Source organism: Hemitrygon akajei, chromosome 7 (genome assembly GCF_048418815.1).
Source record: "Hemitrygon akajei chromosome 7, sHemAka1.3, whole genome shotgun sequence".
Classification (NCBI taxonomy): domain Eukaryota; kingdom Metazoa; phylum Chordata; class Chondrichthyes; order Myliobatiformes; family Dasyatidae; genus Hemitrygon; species Hemitrygon akajei.
Genome location: NC_133130.1, coordinates 155,020,679 through 155,045,371, shown reverse-complemented (window position 1 = coordinate 155,045,371; position 24,693 = coordinate 155,020,679). Strand labels below are relative to the sequence as shown.

The 24,693-nt window shown below is 38.2% G+C and overlaps 1 protein-coding gene across 5 annotated transcripts in view; it reads right to left on the bottom strand.

Moving 5' to 3' along the window:
* LOC140731037 (astrotactin-2-like) overlaps positions 1-24,693 on the bottom strand; it is a 1,710,280-nt gene that overhangs the window by 756,030 nt on the left and 929,557 nt on the right. For all 5 annotated transcript variants that reach the window (XM_073052234.1, XM_073052229.1, XM_073052230.1 and 2 more), the window contains one exon: positions 6,439-6,589. In XM_073052234.1, coding sequence (XP_072908335.1) covers positions 6,439-6,589 — 151 coding nt within the window. The remainder of the gene's footprint in view (positions 1-6,438; positions 6,590-24,693) is intronic.

Here is a 24,693-nt window from a genome sequence, read left to right as displayed (position 1 = left end):
TGTTTTTGTTACTTTTTTGTGCAGGAAGAAGGGAATTTGGGGGATAAGTTTCTTGTTGCATTTTTGTTAGTTTTTGTGCAGGGCATGGGGATGAAGGGGTGAGATTGTGTCGCCATTCTTCTTTTGTGCAGGAGGGGTGGGTTTGCTGTATTTCTCTGAACTGACTTCCACTGTTTAGCTTTGTTTTGTGGCTATCTGGAGATGAGTATTTTCTCAGAGTTATATACGGCATACAGACTATGATAGTAAATGAACCTTTGAACTGCAAAAAAAAATTTGAGCTATTACAAGAAGTAAAAATTATAAAACAAAACATAAAAATTTTAGCAGGTTTAGGCCATTTGGCCCATCAAGTCTATTTCACCATTCGATCATGTCTGATTTGTTTCTCCTCTCAACCCCACTCTCCTATCTTCTTTCTATAGCCTTTGACACCCTTAGTAATCATAAACTTATCAACCTTCACTTTCAATATACCTAACGACTTGGCCTCCATTGTTGTCTGTGGCAATGAATTCCACAGTACATCTAATATAGCCTCGTCAAATTGAAAATGATAACCTCCTATCTACCAGGTAATGACTTTTTAAATCAGATTTACATCATGCACAAGGATGTTCTAGACCTTCTAATACTTCCAAGTGACAATTTAGTTTAAAAACATGACATAGCCATCAGAGACTAGAACTGACTTCACCATTTGCACCTATATTCCCCTGCCACTCATTCTCAGCCATTGAATCTTTTAGCATTCCCTAGCAAAATACATCACCCTTATTCTGCCACTCTTTTCACAGTAGACGCAAGAACTCAGGGTATTGAATTCTCTATAATGAAGACCATCAGCTTCTCTTCCTGATCCAGTCCCTCCGGGAGTCTCATTATGTGAGATCCATTCAGCATTCCATTAAAAGTTTTGACCCAAAATTAAAAGCACGAGTATGGATATTGAGAATGTGTTATTACATCAGCTAGGAAATGGTGAATTGGGGTGCAGGGGTTGATATTACCACTATGCAGAGATAATAATGCAACGTGGCTAAATGTTGGAATGATTCTTCACTTTGCTGTGGAGCACAAAATTCTTCAAGAATTCGATCAACTGAATAAAACAAAAATATAAGCTGAAACAAACTTCCAGAAGAAAGTAAGATGGAAAGGGAATGAGAAAGGAAGGAAAGTTAAGGAAAATAGGAAACTTACTCTTTCAATAAAAAAAGACATTAAAATCAGTAGATTTAATACCATGACCAGAACTCCCTAAAAAACACAAACAAATTGGGGGCAAGTGAGATATTACCAATGTGTTCCTTGATACATTTTACTATGTCAGAGATGTTACATAAATGTAACTTTTAAAATGACAGGACACATACAGAATGTTTGGTGATCTGGTGATGAATTGGATTTCTAGACTGTAATTGTATTGGCTCCTGAATGGAATGGGAAAACAAAAAAGGAAATGTTCTATTATTTCACAGGGCGGCTGTTTCTCAGTCAAATCATTAATCTCATTTGTAATGTATTTAATTAATTAAAATTTGATAGACGTACATGGTCTTGCATCCAACAGAGGCTGTGATGTGCATACAAGTGCAACAAGTTTGACTAAAATCTGAAACAAACTTCTTATAAAACACAATAGCAATTTGCAAAACATTGGTGTTTTTCTGTCTCCAGGACAGAAATGAAGCAATATATGAAAATCAGATTCATAAAATATAACTGACTTAATTGTTGTTGACATCTGTTCAGTTCCTTGTGTTTCTGTGCATGAATCTTGTTCCCCAAGGAACAATACTCCTGTTGCTGAATCAACTTGAGCACTTTGTTGACATTGAAATAACAACGAGGAATATATATACAGGTTGAACACTGATTTTCCGGCACCCTCTATTCCTGAGCCTTGCCTGATCAACATTTTTGCCAGATTAAAAGACGTCACACATTAATAATGGCAAAAAATGAACCGTAGAAGCTTTAAAACAATTATTAATGGAACAAAAATTAAATGTAAATTTATTAATTACTGTGTTTACTGTGCTTCTTGGCTATCTTTTTAAAAAATTCATCCAGGCAAAATTGTTTTATGTGTTTTGATTTCTCCCTGTGTAATTTTTCTTGCATCAAATAAAAATTCATTAGCTCTTGTTCCTTTACAATGAAAGTTTCTCTCACCCTTTGATTAAATCAACCAACAACTCAATTAACTTGTCGATAGTAAATTTTTCAGTATTATCCATTTCATCATCATCGTTGCCATCTTCATCACTTGTAGTGTTTTTATCAGCATTCAGAGCACTGTCTATCATTTCCGAGTCCGTAAGGTGATGAACAACAGGTGTTTTCTTGTTGACAATCATCCACTCATGTAGATTTTCTTCATTAAGACTACTTGCTACATCCTTGAAAACACGTTTTGCATACACAAGCAAACCATTGACAACTACTTTCTCCTTCAGTACATAAAATCCTGTAAAATCACCGTCAACTTTTTCTTCAGGCGCATTATCAAACCTGAAGGCAGGCCACAACTTATGCCAGCCATTCTTCAGTGTTGAAGGTTCTTCTTTAGTCTTGAACAAAAGAACGTCCTTCAAGTTAAATTCTTTAATAAATGCCTGTACAGAAATGCCAGCATTCACCTCATCTAACAGATTTTTCATGAAAAGCGAGTGATTTTTGGCCTCACAATTTCATCCAAATTAAAAGATCAGTTTCTATCAGTTTCTGGAAAATTGGTGGTCAAACTTTATTACTTTCAGAAGTAGACAATTGACAAAGATATTTTGAATGCATTAAAACTTATCTTTGATATGCATAGCAAGTTCGCAAAATCAAGAAAATAAATATATTGGTCAGATCTATAAGACAATCCCATTAAGAAAGTTAATTCTCACATTCATCGATAGTCACATGGACCAGAAAATTGATCTTTCCTCAAGTCCATTTGTGTCAGTAGTCAAATGGCCACAAAGATGTTTACTGAAAACATTTGATTTCTGACCTGAACTTGCTTGTTGTCATTTCTAGATGTTAACTTTGTTGGTAATAATAATCAATATATTCATTGTCAGTAAATTTTCCTACTTTGTTTACAATCAAATAAGAGAAAGAAAAAAAAACATTTTTGATATACTAGCAACACACACAAAATGCTGGTGGAACACAGCAGGCCAGGCAGCATCTATAGGAAGAGGTACAGTCGACATTTCGGGCCGAGACCCTTCATCAGGACTAACTGAAAGAAGAGATTTGAAAGTGGGAGGGGGAGGAGGAGATCTGAAATGATAGGAGAAGGCAGGAGGGGGAGGGATGAAGCTAAGAGCTGGAAAGTTGATTGGCAAAAGGGATACCCAGCTGGAGAAGGGAAAGGATCATGGGATGGGAGGCCTGGGGAGAAAGAAAGGGGGAGGGGAGCACCAGAGGAAGATGGAGAGCAGCCAAGGAGTTATTGTGAGAGGGACAGAGAGAGAAAAAAGGGAAAAGATAATAAATACATACATACATGCATAAATAAGGGATGGGGTAAGAAGGGGAAGGAGGCATTAACGGCCTTTTAATATTTTGATATACTTTCCTTCTCCCTTTCCTAGTTCATCCACCTGTTACCCAAACATTCACTCCTCATTTTTCCACACTGCTCCCTCGTCTGGTTCTAGCTCCGTTAGCCCTTCAACTCTCACCTAATGGTTCCCATCATCCCCTTGCTTACTTACAGCATGGGGAGCTTTTGTGTTCCTGGCTACCTCTCTCTAGCACCTATCTCCACTGTAGCCATCTTCTTCTCCTACTGTCCAAAGGTTCCTTTCTTCTCTTTTTGACTGCCTCCATCTCTCATCCATCCATTTTCAGCCTTCTGTATCCTCCCTGACCTAGCTCCACTAGCCTGTAAATCCTCTAATCCTCTTCAGGCCACTTCTGGCCCCTGTCTCACCGTTCCCCCATCCTTTTATGCTGGCTGTCTCCCCTCTCCACTCTCACTGCCGAAGTAAACTTTGAACCTGAAATGAGGATGGTTCCTTTCCCCTCACATATGCTCTTCAACCTGCTGAGCAAATTACTTGCTGCTCCAGATTCCAGCCTCTGTGTTCTCCATTTAGCATCTTATTATTCATTTTCCCTGTTTTATCTTATATCTGGAAATGTGAGATGCCACCATATTAAGCAACAACAGCAGTTCAGGTGAAAATCTGTCTCTTCCATTTTAAAATCTTTTTATTAATTATTATTGATGATTATCAAAAAAGATGTATTAAGTCAATATGTCATTATATACAATAAGGAAAAAATTGGCAAATAACTGATTAACTAAGCTAAGCAATATATCAATAATAATAAGAGAAAATAAAGTTTTCAGAATATTTTTTTGAAAGAAAAAGGGAAAAAAAGAACCCCTACTAACTAAAAAAACCTTACTAACTGGAAAAAAAAACAAACAAAAAAATCCCATTGGGAGCACAACGCCGGAGCTATACATCACACAAGCTTCCATTAAAAAAACATTAATCCCCAACTCAAATCCACTTAAAGAAAAATCGGAAGGAAACCATATTAATTAACTCAAATCAGATGATAGTAGCAGGCGAATGAACACCGCCTTTTCTCAAAATCAATCGAGGATCGAAAGTTCAACTTCTGATTTTCTCCAAACTAAGGCATTACATCACCTGAGAAAACCATTGTATCAAAGTAGGAGCAGAAGCATCTTTCCATTTCAACAAAATAGCTCTTCTGGCCAATAATGTACCAAATACAATTACATGCTGGTCTGATGGAGAAATACCATGAATATATTGAGGAATTATACCAAATAAAACTGTCAATTTATTAGGTTGTAAATTAATTTTTAAAATTTTAGAGACTGTAGAGAAAATAGACTTCCAAAAATGTTTCCGTACAGAACACGACCAAAATATATGTGTCAATGTGGCTGTCTTGGTTTTACATCTGTCACACTGACATTCAACATTAGGAAACATTTTAGACAGTCTCTCCTTTGTCAAATAGTAACAATGTACAATTTTAAATTGAATTAAAGAGTGATTGGCACAGATCGAAGAAGAGTTAACCAACTTCAAAATCTGCAACCAATCTTCTGTTATCAGGGTCATGTTAAATCTATCTCTTAAACAGAAGTAGGACTTCTGTGTATTTAAGTCTCACTGCAGAGTCCACTGGCTATAACTCCACAGCAGTCCCCAGTGGGTGCTGCACTGTCTTTTAAACCATGGTCACTTTGATCATTTGAAAGGATTCTCTTCTGGTTAAGGGAAGAACGCTTGATATTCTTTCATTTTGTTATTTAATACTAACACAAGCTTTATCTGCTCTGTTTGTAGGACAATGGTTTGTAGAATTAGAAGATAACCTTCACAGGTAAGCAAATTTCCAATAAGTCTCATTCATAAAGTGCATTGGAACATCCTGACATAATAATAGGTGTTTTATAAATACAAATCTTCCGAATTTGAATGGTATAGCCATTGCTAGTGTTTTTAATTGCTATTTCCAAACCTGTTAAGAGTGGAAAGTGTAATCTGAAAGCCACCTCCACCCTCTAAGTTAAAGCAGTCATGAGCAATTATGTTTACATTCTCAATATCATTCATTTGTTCATGGGAAACCTTCAGAGACAAGGCTATTCTCATTTCAGGTGAAATTAATCAAGAACAGCGTGATCGAATCCAGGTTAGTCTAGTTTTATTTTAGTCAACCAATTATCAAATATCAAGAATCCAATGGTCTGTAAGATAATATTATGGTGTTGGCCCATAAATTTTAAATTTTCACCAAGTAGCATTTAAAATTCTGATCTCCAAACTCTGTTATATGTACTTTGTCAGTGAAACCCTGACAGATTGGTCCCTGCTGATACGAGCATCTCTGGGGAAGATTATCCAGTAGATGTGTCAGGAGCTAAGAAAATTACTGCTTCCTTTCATTTAACCAGGCAGGCAACCAGACAAACTATGAAAGACAACTCATCTTGTGTGCAATCAGTGGATGAATCAACCTAGTCACTGTTATTTCTCAGAGCTCCCCACTGGGGCAATGTGAAGCCAATAAAGTCCAGATGAATTTAGGAGATGGAACAAATGGAGTGACTTTATAAGTTGTCAACCAGGTTGATCTGTTGGGAAAGACCACTCACCATTAATCTGATAAGTCACTCGTGGTCCCATAGGAAGATCAATCAAACATCAGTGAGGCAGCAGGCTTGGAGATTGGCTGTATCCATGATTGATGAAGTGAATCACTTACTAATTAGCTCGTAGTTGAAGTTCATCAACTTTGCACCATTGTCAAAAATTAAGGCTATCCTCAGTTATTTTGTAATCTTTTTCTGCAATCTCTAAATGAGCTTTCTTTTCTGCAGTGTCACTCTCTGTGTAAAGTACATCTGCATAGTGCTGACAATAAGGTTTTCGTACATACCACACATCCTGTGGAGTCAACCTTTCGATCAGTCACGCAGCGGTAGTTTCTAGTGCAACCTCCATTATCCCGGGAACAGTCACGCACAGGGCCAAACGAGGACAAGAGGTCATCTGGGGTTTCAAAGTATGTGGATCTCATAGATTCCTCCCTTAAAAGACAAATCAAAATGTTAAGGAAGATTGCACTTTAAATTGACCTCAAAAGCAACTAGCACAAGAGAAAAGATTTTTGACAACATACACTCCAAAGCGTCATTCAGTTATTTCAACAGTTGAGACATTTTGTTTAATGTTACAAACAGGTTAGTCCTTCAGAAATTGTCAGTCCAAATTAGGCCTTTAAGAATCATGGCTACTTATGCGCAAATTTTATATTCTGCTATCTCCTTGGGGCATGGGATTTGAAAAATCGACTGCCTTCTGTATTTTGTGATTTCCAAGTTCGAGTCACTGCCCTCACAGATGTCACTGAAATTCTGAGATTAATGGATTGGGCTGTCGTTCAAACTAACTGTAGTTCATATTGGGCTCTTTTCAGTTCTATGCTTTTTTTCGTGTTCTTGCCTATTCTTTCTTGTTGCACATTAACTGGCTGGGGGTTTGGGTGATCAGTTATTTTTTGTGCGAGGGAGGGGTTGGGAGTGTTTGGGGTTTGTGAGTCTTTGTTTCTTTTTCTTTTCGTGTGGGAGGGGAACGGATGTCTTTCTTTCAAATATTTATATGGATTTCTATATTCTATGGCTATCTGGAAAGGAGACAAATTTCAGAGTTATATTCCGCATGCATACTTTGATAATAAAATGAACCTTTGAACCTTTGAATTCTAAAGTGAAAGTAAAATGAAAAACGAATAAAACACAAGCAATACTATATGGTCCAATAAATTTGCAATTAACATTGACACAAAGACATTAAGTGCTCATAATATTGGGTAATATGTTATCATGAATACAAGGCTGGTTAACGTATAGGAAACAGATTGAAGGAATAATTGGATCAGCTGCAGACTGGCAGACTGTTACTAATTTGGTGGCTCAAGGATAAGCTGGAGCCTCAGCTATTTAGTGTCAATATTAATGACCAAAGTGAAAAGATCGGTGCTTGGGTATTCACACTGCATCTTATAGCACTGAACAGCGAATCTTTGGAGATGATGCAACTTATAACATTTAACTCAACTGACTGGGGTTGAATTTTGAGGCAAGGATGTATTTCTAACAAACTAAGTGTCATGGAGAACGTAAGTTGAAAGGTGGACTGAAAGAGACACAACAAAACATAGAGAGACCAAGTAGGTAAGAAGGTCAGAGTGAGAAATACAGATTTATTTATTTTTCATAAAAAATAGATTTTTTTAAATTAGTGAGAAAAAGTATTATTGATATTCAGAGTGGTTTAGATATCACTGCAGAAAATGATATTTACATGTCAACAACAAAAAAAAGGAAGTAAGGTGTACTGTAACTCCCCTATTCCAAAGGTGTTAAGGCACAAGATTAAGGAAATCCAATTTGATCTGTATACCGACAGCTGATTTCACTGCTACTAGTTTTTGTCTCAGTATGTAAGCAAGGTTATACTTGAAAAACCACAAGGCATATTCCTGAGATGGCAGGATTGCCCTTATGGGGAGAGACCAAGCAAAATTATCAGTATTTGGGCTTAGAAATTATTTATTTGAAATACCCTAGGATCTGTCAGGGAATTTCAGGACAAATGCAAAAAAGCTGGAATGTGCAAGATGTGAAGGTATAAGATCTGGGACTGAGCAGGAGAGAAATAGGCACAATTCCAAGTAGCTCTAGTTTTAGAAACCTAAACATACAACCAACTCAAATATTACAGATTACAATTCATAATTATGGTCAAAGGAAGAAATCTAATAGATGACATAACCAAATCAAAGTCCTTTAAAAAGAAGTTTATTTGGGAATTGGATAAATTCAACCAAGTTATCATTAGGAATATTGTTCCATAGTTCCACACAAGACAAAACAAAACTGGGGCCAAAATGAGAACTTGATTACTTTTTATTTCCTCTCCTGGGAAAGATGAAATGAACATTGTTTCTTTGCTTCCATTCAGGAGTGAACCTGAAAACATCTCACGTACCAGACAAAAGTATTGTCTTCAATATTATGGAACCCTGCATCACATCGGCTATTTCTGGGTGGTCTCTCTTCCAAGTACTAACCACACTTGAGTTGAATTAGTTTCTGAGTTTAGATGTCAAAGGGTAAAATCAAGCAAATCCAATATTTATTGCACAGTCTGAATGATTCTAAATGAACTGAACTGCTCATCCATCACAGAGGTCAGTAGGGACTGGGAATGGGGCAAAACAGGTGAGTATGGTTGACTTTTTCTCCTGAAGGACATCATTGAATCCAGTGGACTTTAAGAACAGTCTGTAGTGTCGTGGCTACTGTTACTAACATCAGCCTTTTCTCATTCCACATATATTTCATCTCAATTTCCCAGCTGCAAAAGTGGGATTTAAACTCATCACTTCCAGATCAGTACTTCAGACTTGTGGATGCATGTTCAAATATCTTGCTACCTTGCTAGCCTAAAAGAGCTAAATGAGCTCTTTAGTCATTTGAATAATACATATGGCGGTTCAGTTACCAATTACACACCATCAGGTATTAAGGGTAAGAACACACAGGTCCCTACAATACATTTCAATGTGTTTTGTGCTTGTTTTCTTCTCCAGAATTAGAGAGATCTGTTAATGTACAGTCAGTAAGTACATTCAGGAATAAGGTCAATAGAATTTGGATACTACAGAAATCAGTGGACACAAAGAGGGTGGAAAAATGGACAAGCTCAAAGAACAGCGAAACAGGCTAGTGAAGGGCACAGTTTCCATTTCTAGTTTCTTCTTATATTTTTATTTAACTTATTCTTCTCCAAAGGTCATCACCTTGTCCTGGTGGAGAGGCTTGTGAGCTCCTGAGATCCCAGGAATGGTGCCATCAGGCACTTAAGTGGTACTTAGTTGCTGGTCTGGTCACGCATGGCGGTAAGGTCAAGGAGGAGGTTCCAACAAAGAGTGATCCAACCATTAGCTCAATGTTAGAAGATGGTGGAGGATTATGATACAGTACAATGGCAGTAAAGGTGGAGGAAGGCTGCAGCAGTGAATGGTCTCCAGTCACCTTGCATTGGACCTTGACCCCAATCTGTCAAGGATCATGTGGCAGCTGCCTATGCATTGGCCTCTCAACATTAAATAAAGTCACGCACTCCGTTAACGAGCTCTCTGTTAAGGAAATCCACCCTAACATTCTCAATTAAATCACACGGTGATCAGCAAGTGACAAAGGAGGCAGGATTGTGACGTCTGGAAGCCTACACTGCATCAAAATACGTGGATCCCAGACTGGTCGCTACAACCACCAGAAGACCTATAAAAAGCCAACCCTTAAGGTCGGGGTTCTTAACCCAGGGTCCACGGACCCTTTGCTTACTGGCATTGGAGAGTGAAATTGCCATTCCTGGTACCACAGTTCTTGGCAAACACTTACAGAGAAACATTGTTGGATGATTATGTGTTTGTGGCATGTTTCACCAATTGAAGAAGAATAGGCAAAAGAAAAATATGACAACAAAGTCCAAAACATGGACACCATATTGTGAAAAGGCAATCATTATAAGAACTTTTAATTCTAAGCAGCAATGCAAACAGCAAATTTTGTTTTTTAAGACAACTGACAACAAGTAAGCATTAATGAAAGTGACAGCGATCGCACTTCATGAGTTCTCTGTAACAATATGGACTTTTACTATGATCACAAAAGTATGTGCCAATCAATAGATTAATCCATTGTTTTGCATAAAACAATGTGAAAGAAGACATCCTCTTCATCAATACCCTTCAAGTGTCATTGTGTCATAGTCTGATTAAAAATACCCAATCACTTGCTGGAAGTTAATGAAATAATGAGCTAAAGAATGAACGCAATAACACTTCATAAATACAAGCAATTCTGCAGATGCTGGAAATCCAGAGCAACACAACCAAATACTGGAGGAACTCAGCAGGTCAGGCAGCATCAATGGAGAGGAATAAAGAGCTGAAATTTCAGGCCCAGCCTTTTCATCAAATCCAGAGTTCCTCCAGCGTTTTGTGCGAGTAACACTGCATGATGTAAGAACTCACTGCGGCAGCAGGCTGATTATTTTACCTGTTTCACTGTTACTTTCTCAGTCTTTACAGGAACCTAAACCACCAGCCTGGCTTGATTCAAATAATAAAACAAATTTCTGGCAACAACCAGAACCAGGTTCAAGTGGCATTCTGAAAAACTTGATTAAATGATGCTACAGTAGTCCTTGTGAGATTAGCTTTATAAATATTGCTTCGTATCTTTGCCAGGTTAATTCTCTCTCCCAGCATAAGTGTACTACATTTCAAACTTGCATGACATTACAAAATTATAAAAAAAACTAAATTCTAATGAACACATAAACTGCCAAAGCACAGAAGAATATGGACAAGTTCTGGTAAATGGGATCAGCATTGATGGGCTGGCATGCGCATGGTAGACAAAGGGCAATTTTCTCTGTTGTGTCACCCTATGAGTCTATTGTCTGGATTATAAGTAGGAGTAGTTAAATTCAGCCAAGCAGACCTGCTTCACCATTCAAAATGATCATAAGACCATAAGACATAGGAGCAGAATTAGACCATTTGGCCCATTGAGTCTACTCTGTCATTTCATCATGGCTGATCCAAACTTCCTCTCAGCCCTAAACTCCTACCTTCACCCTTTATCCCTTCATGCGCTGACCAATCAAGAATCTATCAACTTCTGCCTTAAAGATACATAATAAATTGGCTTCCACAGCTGTCTGTGGCAACAAATTCCACATATCACCACTCTCAGGCTAAAGAAATTCCTCCTCATCTCCATTCTAAAAGGATGCCCCTCGATTCTGAGGCTGTGTCCTCTGGTTTAATAGTCGCGATCATGATTCATCTATTTCTTTTATTGTCCTCAAAACTATATTACTGTCTCTTGTTCAAAGCGTATTACTTTCCCAAAGTGTAGAGACTACTGCAGCCTTGAAAAGGACTCAATGTGTGTTTTTTGAGATGAAAATACCAAAGATTCACAACTGTCTCAAAGAACTTCCTCCTCCCTGCAATGTTGATGTTTGATATGGCCATGATGGACCAAAGGGGTTGTTCCTGTACTGGATGATTCTAAATGGGTGATAAATTATCCAAAAAATATTCCCTGTAGTTTGGGATTTCCACCAGTGAAAGCATCTGCACATCATCCATTCTATGAAGTCCCTATAATTATTTTCTTTTCCTGATGAGTTCATATTGCTGTTTACTGGTTGCCACAAAACCAGTTTTGAGGTTTGGGTAAAGCCATTGTTTTTTTACTGCTCTTCGCCACTACTCTTTCTTCGGGAATAGTAATTTAAAACCACACCTACCTTCTGAGTCAATACACAGACTGACGTTGTGGTTCTAAGTAAATGTTCTTTCTCTGGTTCCCCTGTTTCCCTTGAAGCACACAAAATGCTTTGAGATTTTCCTTAATGTTGCTTACAGTGCATTTTGTGCTTCCTTTTCATCTTCCTACTTACTTTTTCTCAACATGACCCCATGTTCCATATTCCTGTGATGCTCTTGTTTACCATCCTGTATACCTGCCATAAAATAACTTAATTTTCTTTATCCAACCCTCAATATCCCTTGCCATCATGGCTGTTTAGATTTACCTTTCATCGCTATGGGGACACATTGGCTCCGAATTCTTACCATCCCCCTCCTGAATGATTCCCACCATTTGCATGTAGACTCACCTGCAAGTAGCTGCTCCCAGTTCTTGTTTGCCAGGGCACATCTAATCAACCTAACTACAATGCGGCACCTTCATTTCCAATCTATTTTTATTCTTTTCTATAAGAATGAAAACTCACAGAGTCGTGGTCACTATCACCAAAATGGTTTCCCACTGACACTCCGATCACTTGACTTGGCTACATTCCCAAAGATTAAGACAGACACGCTGTATCTCATGAAACCACCTACAATCTAGTTCAGATAGTTCCCCCATAAACCCTTCACAGCCAGACAATCCCAAACAAAGTGTTCAAAGTTAGGATCTCCCAATCCCATAGCCCTGTTAATTTCTGTACTTCTCTGTCCTTTTCTGCTCCTCTTTCTCCTGTGGACTCTCAGGAGGTATGTAATATACCCTTATCAAAGTGATTGCTCCTTTTTGTTTCTAAACTCCACCTATATGGCATCATCCTAAGAACATGCAAAGATATAAACATTGGACTGTTTGCTCAGCAAATGTATCTCCAGGAATATTGAGGTCATGCTAAAGAATGGCAATGGAATCATATGACTGGCTCTGAGAATGGTGGAAGCTTTTTACATTCTGTGATATTCTGTAAGTAAATTACACTGGACAAACTTTTTCAAAACAGTTGCTTCCTCAATTTTTTTTAATGGTTATGATAGACCACTTGAAGCTGAACGCAAATATAACCTCAGACTACTTGGACTAGGTAGGAATTTGGAGAAAGACGAAACTAACTTTTATCAAATATAATGTGTTTAATTACAGAACAGTACTGATGCTTTCCAACAGTTCAACTAGGCTAAAAGTATTTTGTTCATGATTTTCATTAGTACTCAGAGTCTGAGGCTTCACGCTTAAGTGTCCAACCATTATCACTCAGCATTAATGGATTCGAGTTGCCCTGATAATCGTTTCTCCATGACTGCAATGTCTTGGTGAAATCTTTCACCATGCTCGTCAGTGACACACCAAGATTTGCAGGGAAGAAGTCTAAATGGGAATGAAGAAAATGAATCTATAGTGACACGTCGTACCTCATGGCTTTGCTAGCTAGAAGGATGTTGTCAATCAGCTGCAGGTAGATGGGTGTTCTGTACTTGCCAAGAAAAATTTCAATAGTATCCTTGAGTATCTTCTGGTATTAGTAGAGGTTCTTTGAAATGCCTGCCATTGATGACCTATTTGATTTATGGACCAACAAAAATACATTCCTTAATCTTGGCATTAGTTATTTTGGGAATCATTTATGTCAGATATGGACATCCTTCAGCTTCTTTGTTCATCGCACCACAACATTTTTCATAAGCCTCAGTTTTATATGAAGAGGATGCAGAAATAATTTTGTTGGGTCTACAAGTGGCTTATGTGCCACAGTTTTCTCTTCTGGAACCAACTAATTATGGGGTGGCCAATCCTTTTGAATGTAATGAGATCTTTTAGTGTGGTTGTCTGATATACCCTGTACATGTAAAAATAATGCATAGAAGGTGTGTGTGTGTGATGCTTGGGACATATATTGTTTGACACCATGAATATTACTGTTAGGTAACAAGTGAAATACCAATAATATGTCTTCCTTTATGCACGCATAAACTACTCTTTTATCTGAAGGTTTCCAGTAAGGTCCATAATCCCTTATCCAAAATCCTTGGAGCCAATTGCATTTTGGAATTCAGAATTTTTCAGATTTCAGAATCCCTCCTTATTGGTTCTGGGACCACCCGCGGATTCCAAAAAAAAACGTATGCTCAAGTCCTTTATTTAACCTGGCTCAGTGCTGGTGGACTTTAGGACCCAGTGGAGCTCTAGACCTTCGCACATCCTCCCGTATACTTTAAATGATCTCTAGATTACTTATAATACCGAATACAGTGTAAATGCTATGTAAATAGTTGTTATACTGTATTGTTTAGGGAATAATGACAAGAAAAATATTTTATTTCCAACAAAAACATTCAATAAAACATAAAAATATACAGCTTCAAACAAACCGAATCAAACACATGGTAAATGACTTATTGGAATAAATGTAAAATGTCACTGTCACTATAAAACTTCAGTAACTTGTCTTTATGTTTCTTTAAATCATATACAGTGGTAGTTCTGACACCATATTCTTCAGTAAGATGCTGCACAGACACACCACGTTCAAGCTTCTGCAGTGACTCCACTTTCTGCGTTACTGATAATGATAGATGCTTCCTTCTCTTTTTCTCATTCTTACCCATAGGGGTATCTGCAGCTCTTTTTGACATTTTCACAGTGAAATTAAACACAAAGTTAACAGTGAACACAAAATATCAGCAAACAGCAAATGCACGTGTAACCAGTACGAGCGCTGAGCCACAACTGACGTCTGGCGACCTCTGCTAGTGCTGCCACGTCACACCTGGCCATTGGCAGCCATTGGCAAACAGAGCTTTGGTTTTCGGAGCTTTTTGGATTTCAGAATTTCGGATAAGTGATTACCGACCTGTAGAAACTTCAATTTCAAGTTTAATGTCATTCAACCATTTATATTTATACTACCAAAGGAAACTTCACCTGGATCAAGGTGCACAATGTAGTACATATAATTCACATACAACACAAAGTAATATTACCTCAAATAAATTACTAAATCATAAGGTGCATTTATGACACAAATTAAAAAGTGAACAGTATAACGCTACTGGCACTCCATAATTGATGAGACTTGTGTGGCGGCGGGGAGTTCGGCCGTCTCACTGACTAGGGGAAGAAACTCTTTTTCATCTTAACACTCCTTGTTTTAATGCTATGGTAACTCCTGCCTAATGGTAGGGGCTGGAAGATATTGTTGGACCGATGGGAGGGATTATTGAGAGTGCTAAAGGCCCTGCATATACAGCGCTCCCAATAAATATCTTGGATGGGTGAAAGAGAGATCTGATAATCCTTGCAGCAGTCCTTCAAATCTTTTGTAGGATCTTGAGGTCAGATACTTTACATTTTCCCTACCACACAGTGATGTAGCTGGTCAGGACACTCTCAAAAGTGCTCCTGTAAAAATTGATTATAATAGAGTGTTGGGGGTGTCTCACTCACCACAGGCTCCTCAGGTAGTTGACATTCCACTGCTGTGCTTCCTTGACTAAAGAAGAGGTGTTGGTCAGCACTCCCAGAACCTTGGTGTTACTAATTCTTTCCTCCGAGGAGCCGCTAATGTGCAGTGAAGAGCGGTCAGCCTGCACCTTCCTAAAGCCTCAATTATCTCTTAGTCTTGTCCATGCTGAGAATCAAGATGCTGTGCTCACACCATTCTACCAGTCGCTCTATCTCCTCTCTGTATGGCATCTCATCGCCATTGTTGATAAGGCCAACCATTGTTGTGTTAACAACAATCTTGATGATTTGGTTTGAACTGGATCGAGCAATGCAATCATTCATCTGTAGCATGAACAGCAGTAGACTGAACTTACAGCTCAGGGGGGTGGTGTAGAGGGTGACACCAGTGCTAAGCACGGTGGAGCTATAGATTTTGCTGCCAAAATGGGCTAACTGTGGTCTCTCTGTCATGAAGTCCAAGATCCAGTTACAGAGTGAAGTATTGAGACTGAACAAGAACAATTTACCTACCAGCTTCTGAGAGATTATCATATTCAACACCGAGCTGAAGTCGATAAACTTAATACTTAGAGATCTTCTCTGACCAATTTGATTGAGTTTATCAAAAAGTAACAAAATGTATTGATCAGAGTTGTGTGGCTGATGTAGTTTACATGGATTTCTGTAAAGCCTTTGATAAGGTACCAAATGGGAGACAGATCCAAAATGTAAGAGTCCAAGGGAATCGCAGGGCAGGCAGGCGAAATTAATCCAAGATTGGGTTGGTAAAAATAAGAAATTGCATCGGAACAGTATGGAGGCTTACTATATTGATACAACATGGAGGTGTAACTGCATTAAAATAAGATAGGAATTTACTGGATTAGAGTAGGGAGGAGGTATTCTGCACTGAAAAAGAATGCGTTACCTTGTCATGAATGTTGAGTTACTAATTCATGACATCCTATTGCCCAACCTGCAACATCGTGTGAAGTTATGGAATTGCAACGGCAATTTGTGGACTGAAGTTCAGACCACATTTTCATGCAAGCTGTGTACAAATCAATTAAATAAAAATTGATTCTCTTTAAGGATGAGCTATGCTATTGAGAATGGGGTGAAGCAAATTAAATCATTAAAAACAGGGAAGTTGTCACATAATAAATTAATTAAAGTTAACAAGCTAAAGGAATTGGAATTGAAATTAAGAGTAACAGAAAATTAGGTGAAATGAACTGAACAAATTGGAGTAAGATAATGGTTAGCAGAAATAAATAGTCTCCATGACTGAGGTGATAAAGAATATGGAGAGAGAAGAGCTAGATTTTCAAAATGGTCTGACGGAGATGGGTAGGCAGGGTTAAGTTAGAATTGGGGGAACAATCACAAAAACGTCTTTCGCAGTGCTTACAACTAGATCGGAGAATTTTGACAATGGTGTAAAAGAAATCCTCTCTGAAGAGAGGCCAAGATAAAACACATTTGTTGGTCTTGGGCAGCAATATATAAAAAGAGGAAGATCGAGTGAACAGGAATGGCTTGGCAATAGTACACATAACTCGAGAGGATTTTCTGAGATAAGGAAAAGAATGATGAAAGATGTAATTTTTTTCTTAAACTGGTCAAAGACCAGGAAGAAAAGCATTCATTAGTAGCACATGGTTAGCATTAAAACTGAAGTTACTTAATGATGAAGATCATTTGTAAAATGGGACCAAATAGTAAAAATGATTTTGTATTGAATTCCTGGCATTATTATATAATTGAATCCAAAGCTTCATTATGAACATGATTAAATTAAAAATTAGATTTCAATTATGCTTGAATTTCAGTCAGATATTCAGATTTTCCATCCTTCAAGCCAACATGCATTGACTGAAAGATGAAATGTGCACTGATTAAAGGACAACCATTTTAATCAATCCAAATGTTTTCAGTGACAAAGGCCTGATGCCAGGAACTTCACTACTTTTGCACTTGGCCGGAAGATTTCTATACAATATTCCCAACGGGACTTAGATCAGAGAAATAAAACAGTACACCAACTGTGATAGGAGTTGTAAGATATATAATGACAGGATAATTATATGTGCATTTTCTTCACCAGCTACCTTGGAGAAATGAACTGCGACAGTGTAGACCAATGAGGAAATCTTTAAGGAACAGCATTTATCTTCCGTCTGGGTATGTTACAACCTTCTAGGGCAAATTTTGAACTCTACATCATCAGGTAACTTAAATTTCCTGTCTGTATCCATCATCCATCTATGATATTGGTTCAGTTTACCTGGTTTCTACTTTTCTTTCTTTACTTTTCATCTATGAGTGGAGACTTTCTCAGCCTGACCTGCTGGCCATTTCACTCCGCTCTGCTTCTCACAGCTCCCACATTCTTTTGCCAATATTTTCATTCTCTAACTGCTCCCAATCACTTATTAATCAAATAATCTTCTTCACTGCTTATCTTTATGGTCACCCCAGTTTTACCCTATCAATGACATATCCTCTCTTCCATCCTTCCTGCACATTAACAATATTTTATTCTGTCTTTTGCTCAGTTCTGATGAAGCATCTTCAGTCTGAAACATGAACTCTTCCCACAAATATGGCCTGACACGTTGAGCACTTCCAGCATTTTCTGTTTCCGTAAACCAAGCTGTGCCAACTAGAAAATTTAATTGAATGTTAAATGAATGATAAAAATTAAAAGAAGTGAGATCAAGCATGCTGGGATTAAGGAAAAAAAAACAAAGGAACACTTTTATGTGCAGTATCGTACAAAAGTCTTAGGCAGCCTTGCTATATATATGTGCCTAAGACATTTGCACAGGACTGTAGTAATTTTATGTATTGCACAGTACTGCTGGTGAAAAAAAAATCTTGACATATGTGCTTCCTGACCTGCTGATTTTGACATAGGTCTCTATTGTGGACTGAGAGTGAAAGGGCGACAAGGATAGTGGAATCATGGTTGGGGAAAGGGGAAGGAAGAGGACAAGGAGTGGGAAGAACCAGTGCAACATTTGTAATAATCAATAATTTAAATTGTTTGAAATCAAATGACCTTGTTTGGTGTCTCAGGATTGGGTGCATCTGCACCTGCGCCATCTCACCACGCCCTCCTCGCCAACCTGGACACTCCTTCTCTGCCACATGTCCCACATCCCTACTGCAGCGTTCCACCCTCACCATTCCCAACATCCTTTGCTCCCACCAGATTTACAAACTCACTTTCCACTCCACGTAAACAAATACAGTACTGTGCAAAAGTCTTAGGCACCTTTGCTATATATATGTGGGCCTCAGACATTTGCACTGTACTGTATTTTGTTTTAATCTGAAAAAAATATTAAAATACGCAGTTTTGAGAATCTTTCCTTTTGAAGTAACTTTTCAAAATAGAGTTCCTATTTGCAGACAAATCAAGACAAACTTTGTTACTATGGAATAAGGACCCCAACATTTTCTGATATTGGTAAGTTATTTTTCTTTATGAAAAGGGCAATTTGTAGAAGCTGCCTTTCCAGCATAATTGCTTTCCTTGCTTTTGTAACAGGTGGAGCTAAAGGCTAATCGATCAATGACGAGGCTCTTGCTGAGATACCGGAACAGCACAAACATTACAGCATGGCAACTTGGACAACAATTTCCTGTTTTTATGATTTCATTTTCATTTATCAAAAGTCATCCAATGTATTCCCCAATACCGATGGATCCTCACTATTATTTTCACAGAGCCATCTGGCCCATCATGGAAGTTACTGTGCTGTGTGTAATCAGTAATATGAAAGTGTGTTTCTTTAGAGGGAGAATCAAAGTGAAGGCTACTTAGACCATCCTGCCTGTGCTGCGATTTGTAGGTGACACATACATCTCCCCCAGCCTCCCTTGTTGCAGAGAAAGCAAACCCAACCCACCCAATCAGGGCATGAGACGAGATTCTTCTGTCCTGGCAATATCCTCAGATTTCCTCAAAACCCTCTCTATATCAGTCACATTATCCTGTAATATTGTGACCAAACGTAAAGGTAGCTTGCATACAGGTCTGCCATAGCCTCCTGGCTATTACACCCTGTGCCTTGGCTCATGAAGGAAAATCCTTGGAATACTTGGTTTGATTGACAGCTTAGTGAACACTTGTAGGTTGTGTGAAGATGATAAGCCCTTGGAGGAAGGAGCCTCAATCTTCTTTTAAGACTCCTTTATGTTATGACGAAAAGCAGCTGACAAGTGCAAATTAAAGTCCAAACACCATTGTTTCAAAACTTAACTTTTTTTGCATTGAGTTTTTTAAACTCTTTTTTTTGTTACACTCGATTTTGTCTCATGGCAGCCTTTAGAAATGGAAATGTGAGGCCGAGAGTCAATTATTTACAAACACTGATCCTGTAAAGCATTGTAAGGTCATACAGTTGTCTCAGTTTGATAAAAATCCCAAGTTTGAGTTGCTTATTGATAAAAGTGACCATGATTAGAAATAACGTGTGATAAAGATTCACAAGGCTTTAAATATCAATAGTTTTGCTTACTTTTCATTATTTATCTTTAAATACATATCCTTAGATACTAAGATTAATGTTTTATTGTTAATTTCTTCTACCCACATGTCAGATTGTTTTACTTCAGCTCTGCATTATACCATTCACTAATGGCAGAGCTCACCTGGATATGTAGATAAAAAGCAATGCTGAAGGTTGCAAACGAGCTTTACGAAAAATAAATGATAATCCAGAAGAGTACACAAGGCCTTAGAAATCACAAGTGTTTATTTTTAAATAAAGCATTGCCCAGTTAGTTCAAAATATTCTCAGCTGTAAGAGCTGCATAACATTTCCTGCATTTTTCCAGATACAATTACTAAACCAAAACACACAACATGCTGGAGCAAGTCAGGCAGCAGGCACGAAAATTAATAAAGAGTTGCCGTTTCAGGTCGAGACCCTTCTTTAGGACTGAGAAGGAAGGGGGAAGATGCCAGAATAAGAGATAGGAGGAGGGGAAGGAGGCTCGCTGGGAAGTGACAGGCGAAGCTGGGTGGGAAAGGTCAAGGGCTGGAGCAGAAGGAATCTGACAGGAGAGGAGAGTGGATCACAGGGGAAAGGGAAGGAGGAGGGGACCCAGGGGGAAGTACGTAAATAGCAGCTGAGTAAAGGTAAAAGGTGTCCTATTGTCCTGTCCTATCAGATTCCTTCTCCTCCAGCCCTTGACCTTTCCCAACCACCTAGCTTCACCTATCACCTTCCAGCTAGCCTCCTTCCCCTCCCCCCACCTTTTTATTCCAGCATTCTTTTTATTCTCAGTCCTGAAGAAGTCTTGACCAGAAACTTTGACTATGTGTTAATTTCTGTACATGCCGCCCGACCTGCTGAATTCCTCCAGCATTTTGTGTGTGTTACTTTGGATTTCCAGCATCTGCAGACTTTCTCATGATTACAATTATTAAATCACTTGATATGTTTCTAAACCCAGCATCAGGGAGTCCTTTACATAACTATTGGTAGTCGAAACAGGACCAGGATTTGAGTCCTATAATGACACACACAAGATGCTGGTGGAACACAGCAGGCCAGGCAGCATCTATAGGGAGAAGCACTGTTGACGTTTCGGGCCGAGACCCTTCGTCAGGACCTGAAACGTCGACAGTGCTTCTCCCTATAGATACTGCCTGGCCTGCTGTGTTCCACCAGCATTTTGTGTGTGTTGTTTGAATTTCCAGCATCTTCAGATTTCCACGTGTTGAGTCCTATAATATACTGTTTAACCTACCATTCTTTTTTATCCTCTGGTGATCATATAGTACCATAACTTGAGTATCAGTTTTTCATCCTACACCTGAGAAATAGGTTATTTTGGTTTTTGACCAGCCAAGGAAATGTCAGCTCTCAGTCAGTGATCAAACTTTTATGGGCATGACCCAAAGAGCAAGGAGGGTTGGATTATTAATTTCTGTTTGATAGCAGTTTGCGATTTCTGGTGCTAAAAACATTTCATATCTCTTTCCTTGAAATGAATGGAATTGACTTTATTTCTTACCTCCTTCACATACATGAGGAGTAAAAATCTTTACCTTATGTCTCTGCCTAAATGTGCAATTTGCAATCATAGTAATTTATAATAAATAGAACAGTCAATGTAATACAGAAATACACTCAAATCAGTGTGAGTTCATCAGCCTGATGGCCTGTTGGAAGAAGCTGTCCTGGAGAATGTTGGTCCTGGCTTTTTTGCTGTGGTACCATTTCGCAGATGGTAGCAGCTGGAGTAGATGGTGGTTGGGGTGACTTGGGTCCCCAATGATCCTTTGAGCCCTTTTAACACACCCGTCTTTGTAAATGTCCTGAATCATGGGAAGTTCACAACTACAGATGCACTGGGCTGTCCACACCACTCTATGCAGAATCCTGCAATTAAGGGAGGTACAGTTCCCATACCAGGCAGTGATGCAGCCAGTCAGGATGCTCTCAATTGTGGCCTGGTAGAAAGCTCTTAGGATTTGGGGGCCCATACCAAACTTCCTCAACTGTCTGAGGTGAAAGAGGCACTGTTGTGTCTTTTTCACCACACAGCTGGTGTGTACAGACCATCTGAGGTCCTTGGTGATACAATGATCCTTTTGCTACATCTTGTGAAATGAATCTTCACATGTAGCTTTCAGCATTCCAAAAATACAGTTATCCATTCTGAAACTAAAGATTCACACTCTCTATAAAAGACTAACAGCAGCAAATGAAACCATTCTTTCTTAATCTGGAGAAGGGACCATCAGAGTTATGATCTCTAACATAACTTCAAAACATGCAAGCGTTGTATAATTTGCTATGCTGCACCTTTTTTCTCATTTCTGACTGTGAATGGGATGGAAAAAGAACCGTCAAACATATTGGTAAAATAAACAATATACCTTTGACACAGAAATTCAAGCCCAACTGTAAATGTGTTTTGGAAGTTAGCAGATTAAGATATACAAGAACTCTCCTTATCCTCAAGAATGATTCACCTTTGAAGCACATTTTCATTCTGTGTGTTTGTCTTAGAATTATTCAATTTAATAGAACAGAAAAGGCAATGAGAAAATTCTTTCAATAAGTAATAAGCAAAATCACAGGAAATGGTTCAAGAAATACATGGTTTCTTAATTGGAATGGGTGATGTTTCAGTCAAAACAATCAACCCCATCTAAAAGTGCTTATTCCTGAAATATTATGGATTTTAATTTGTACCTTTTTTGATAATTCCATATTTGCTATTCTTGTTAGCAATTTGCCCTTGCCTGTGAAATCAATGCATTAATTCACTTTTGTTCAACTGATGAAATTATCAATATTTTGAAGACTAGTTTTTCATGTTTGATAGTGTAGAACTTATGATAACAGATCAATTATTCATTATATGTCTCTCCTAATTCTTATTCCTGCAAAGGTAGCAAATAAAGAGATGAAAGCTGCAAGAACTGAGTGACAATCCAAGCAATCTTCCATTCCATTAGACTATAAGATAGAGGAGCAGAATTAGACCATTCAGCCCATTAAGTCTGCTCTGCCATTCAATTAAGACTTACCGGTAATTATTATCCCTCTCAACTCCATTTTCTTCTTCCTTCACCCAATAATCTTTAACACCCTTCAATTCGATGCCATTCAATCAAATCAGTGTAAGAACATTCACTTAGACTTGCTCTGCAGTTTATAAATCTTGTAATTTAAATCCTTTGTCAAAGTTGGCAGTTTTGAGTCACACCATTTAAACACATATGCAACTCAAGTTGGGGAATCATTTTAATTAACTAAAGCTCGAGTTCTTCTAGCAGATTGTTCTTTTGCATATCAAATATATAGTATGAATTTTGTAACAATGAAAATATCATTCTTGAGAGTGTTTTATGACAGTGATCAATTGGGAGAATTAATTTGTTAGTTATTTGGTAACAATAAGCAGGTAACATTATATGGAGGAAGTCCGTACTATCAAAGCAGACCATGTTTGTGTTGCTTTCTCTGCTTTATGATATTGTAGGTGTGAATCTGGATGTATAGTATCAAAGAGCATTGGATCAATAAATAGAGATTATTGCCATACCTTCCAGGCCCTTATTTCTACATGCAAGCTAATTATCAATTTTAAGTACCAATTTGAATTGCTCATCTTTTCTGAGTCATGGAATTACTGGCACTAGTTCATAAATTGAAAATGGCCTCTTCCCTCTGTGTCAGTCGGTCACAGTGATCTCCAACACAAATCTCCTGCGACTAATTCCATTCTGCATGGCTGTAGGGAGCAGGGCTTAAAGAAAATGATTTTCTTTCAATTCCTCCTTATGTGGTCAGGAAGCTTGATGACAGATTTGTTTTCTTTACTTCCCATGCAAACCTGCCGAAGTCAATTCTGTCACCTTTCCAAATAAAATCTTTAAGTCACTGTTACATGCAAGAGACATTATCATTTTCGATCCCACAGGTTTGTGCAGAGAGGTGGACAGTCACCAAGGGCCATCTGGTATCCTGCCAAGCTGTCAGTTTTTCAGAACTAAACTAAGACTATGAGCATGAACATGCAATGGAACAGATGGTGTCAACAGTTGATCTCATATACACCCTTGTCCAACATCCACACACACACAGCTTTCCACTTGGTGTTACTGGGAAGGTAATAAGAAACCAGTTTCGATCTTGCCAGTTAGTTCAGTGATACTGTACATAAAGTTACATCTTACAGGTTTGACATAGATTCATTTGAGATTCTCTAGCTTAAAATAAAAACTTATAACCTTTGTGCATAGTGGTCTAGATTGTAGAACTATGCCTTACAGATTTTGCAATTTGGTTTAGTCATGATCTCCAATGCTGTCCAAGTGGAGTATGCATGTTCTCACACAAAATGCTGGTGGAACACAGCAGGCCAGGCAGTATCTATAAGGAGAAGCACTGTCGACGTTTCGGGCGGAGACCCTTCGTCAGGACTAATTGAAAGGAAAGATAGTAAGAGATTTGAAAGTAGGAGGGGGAGGGTAGTAGGAGGCTATTTGCCTGTATATGCACAGCTGTCCTAAGTTTTCATTGCCTTATACACCAATAATCCATGGTATTATTGACTGTAATTAATAAGAGCAAAGGTCCATTTGAAATAATGGCCACTATCCTCAATCTTAAATTTAAACAATTTCTTTCTATCATCAAATTCATTCTTTAATTGCTTTAGATCTTTAAATCCTTTGCATTTATAAAGTCCGAAGAATCCGAAGAATTAAAAAAATGCATTGAAATGCAGAAAGGAGGATAAAATAATAAGGATCACATGTAAGAAATGGTAAAGGAATGGTATGCAACTATTTATTTAACATTTTGGGGTTGCTGTTT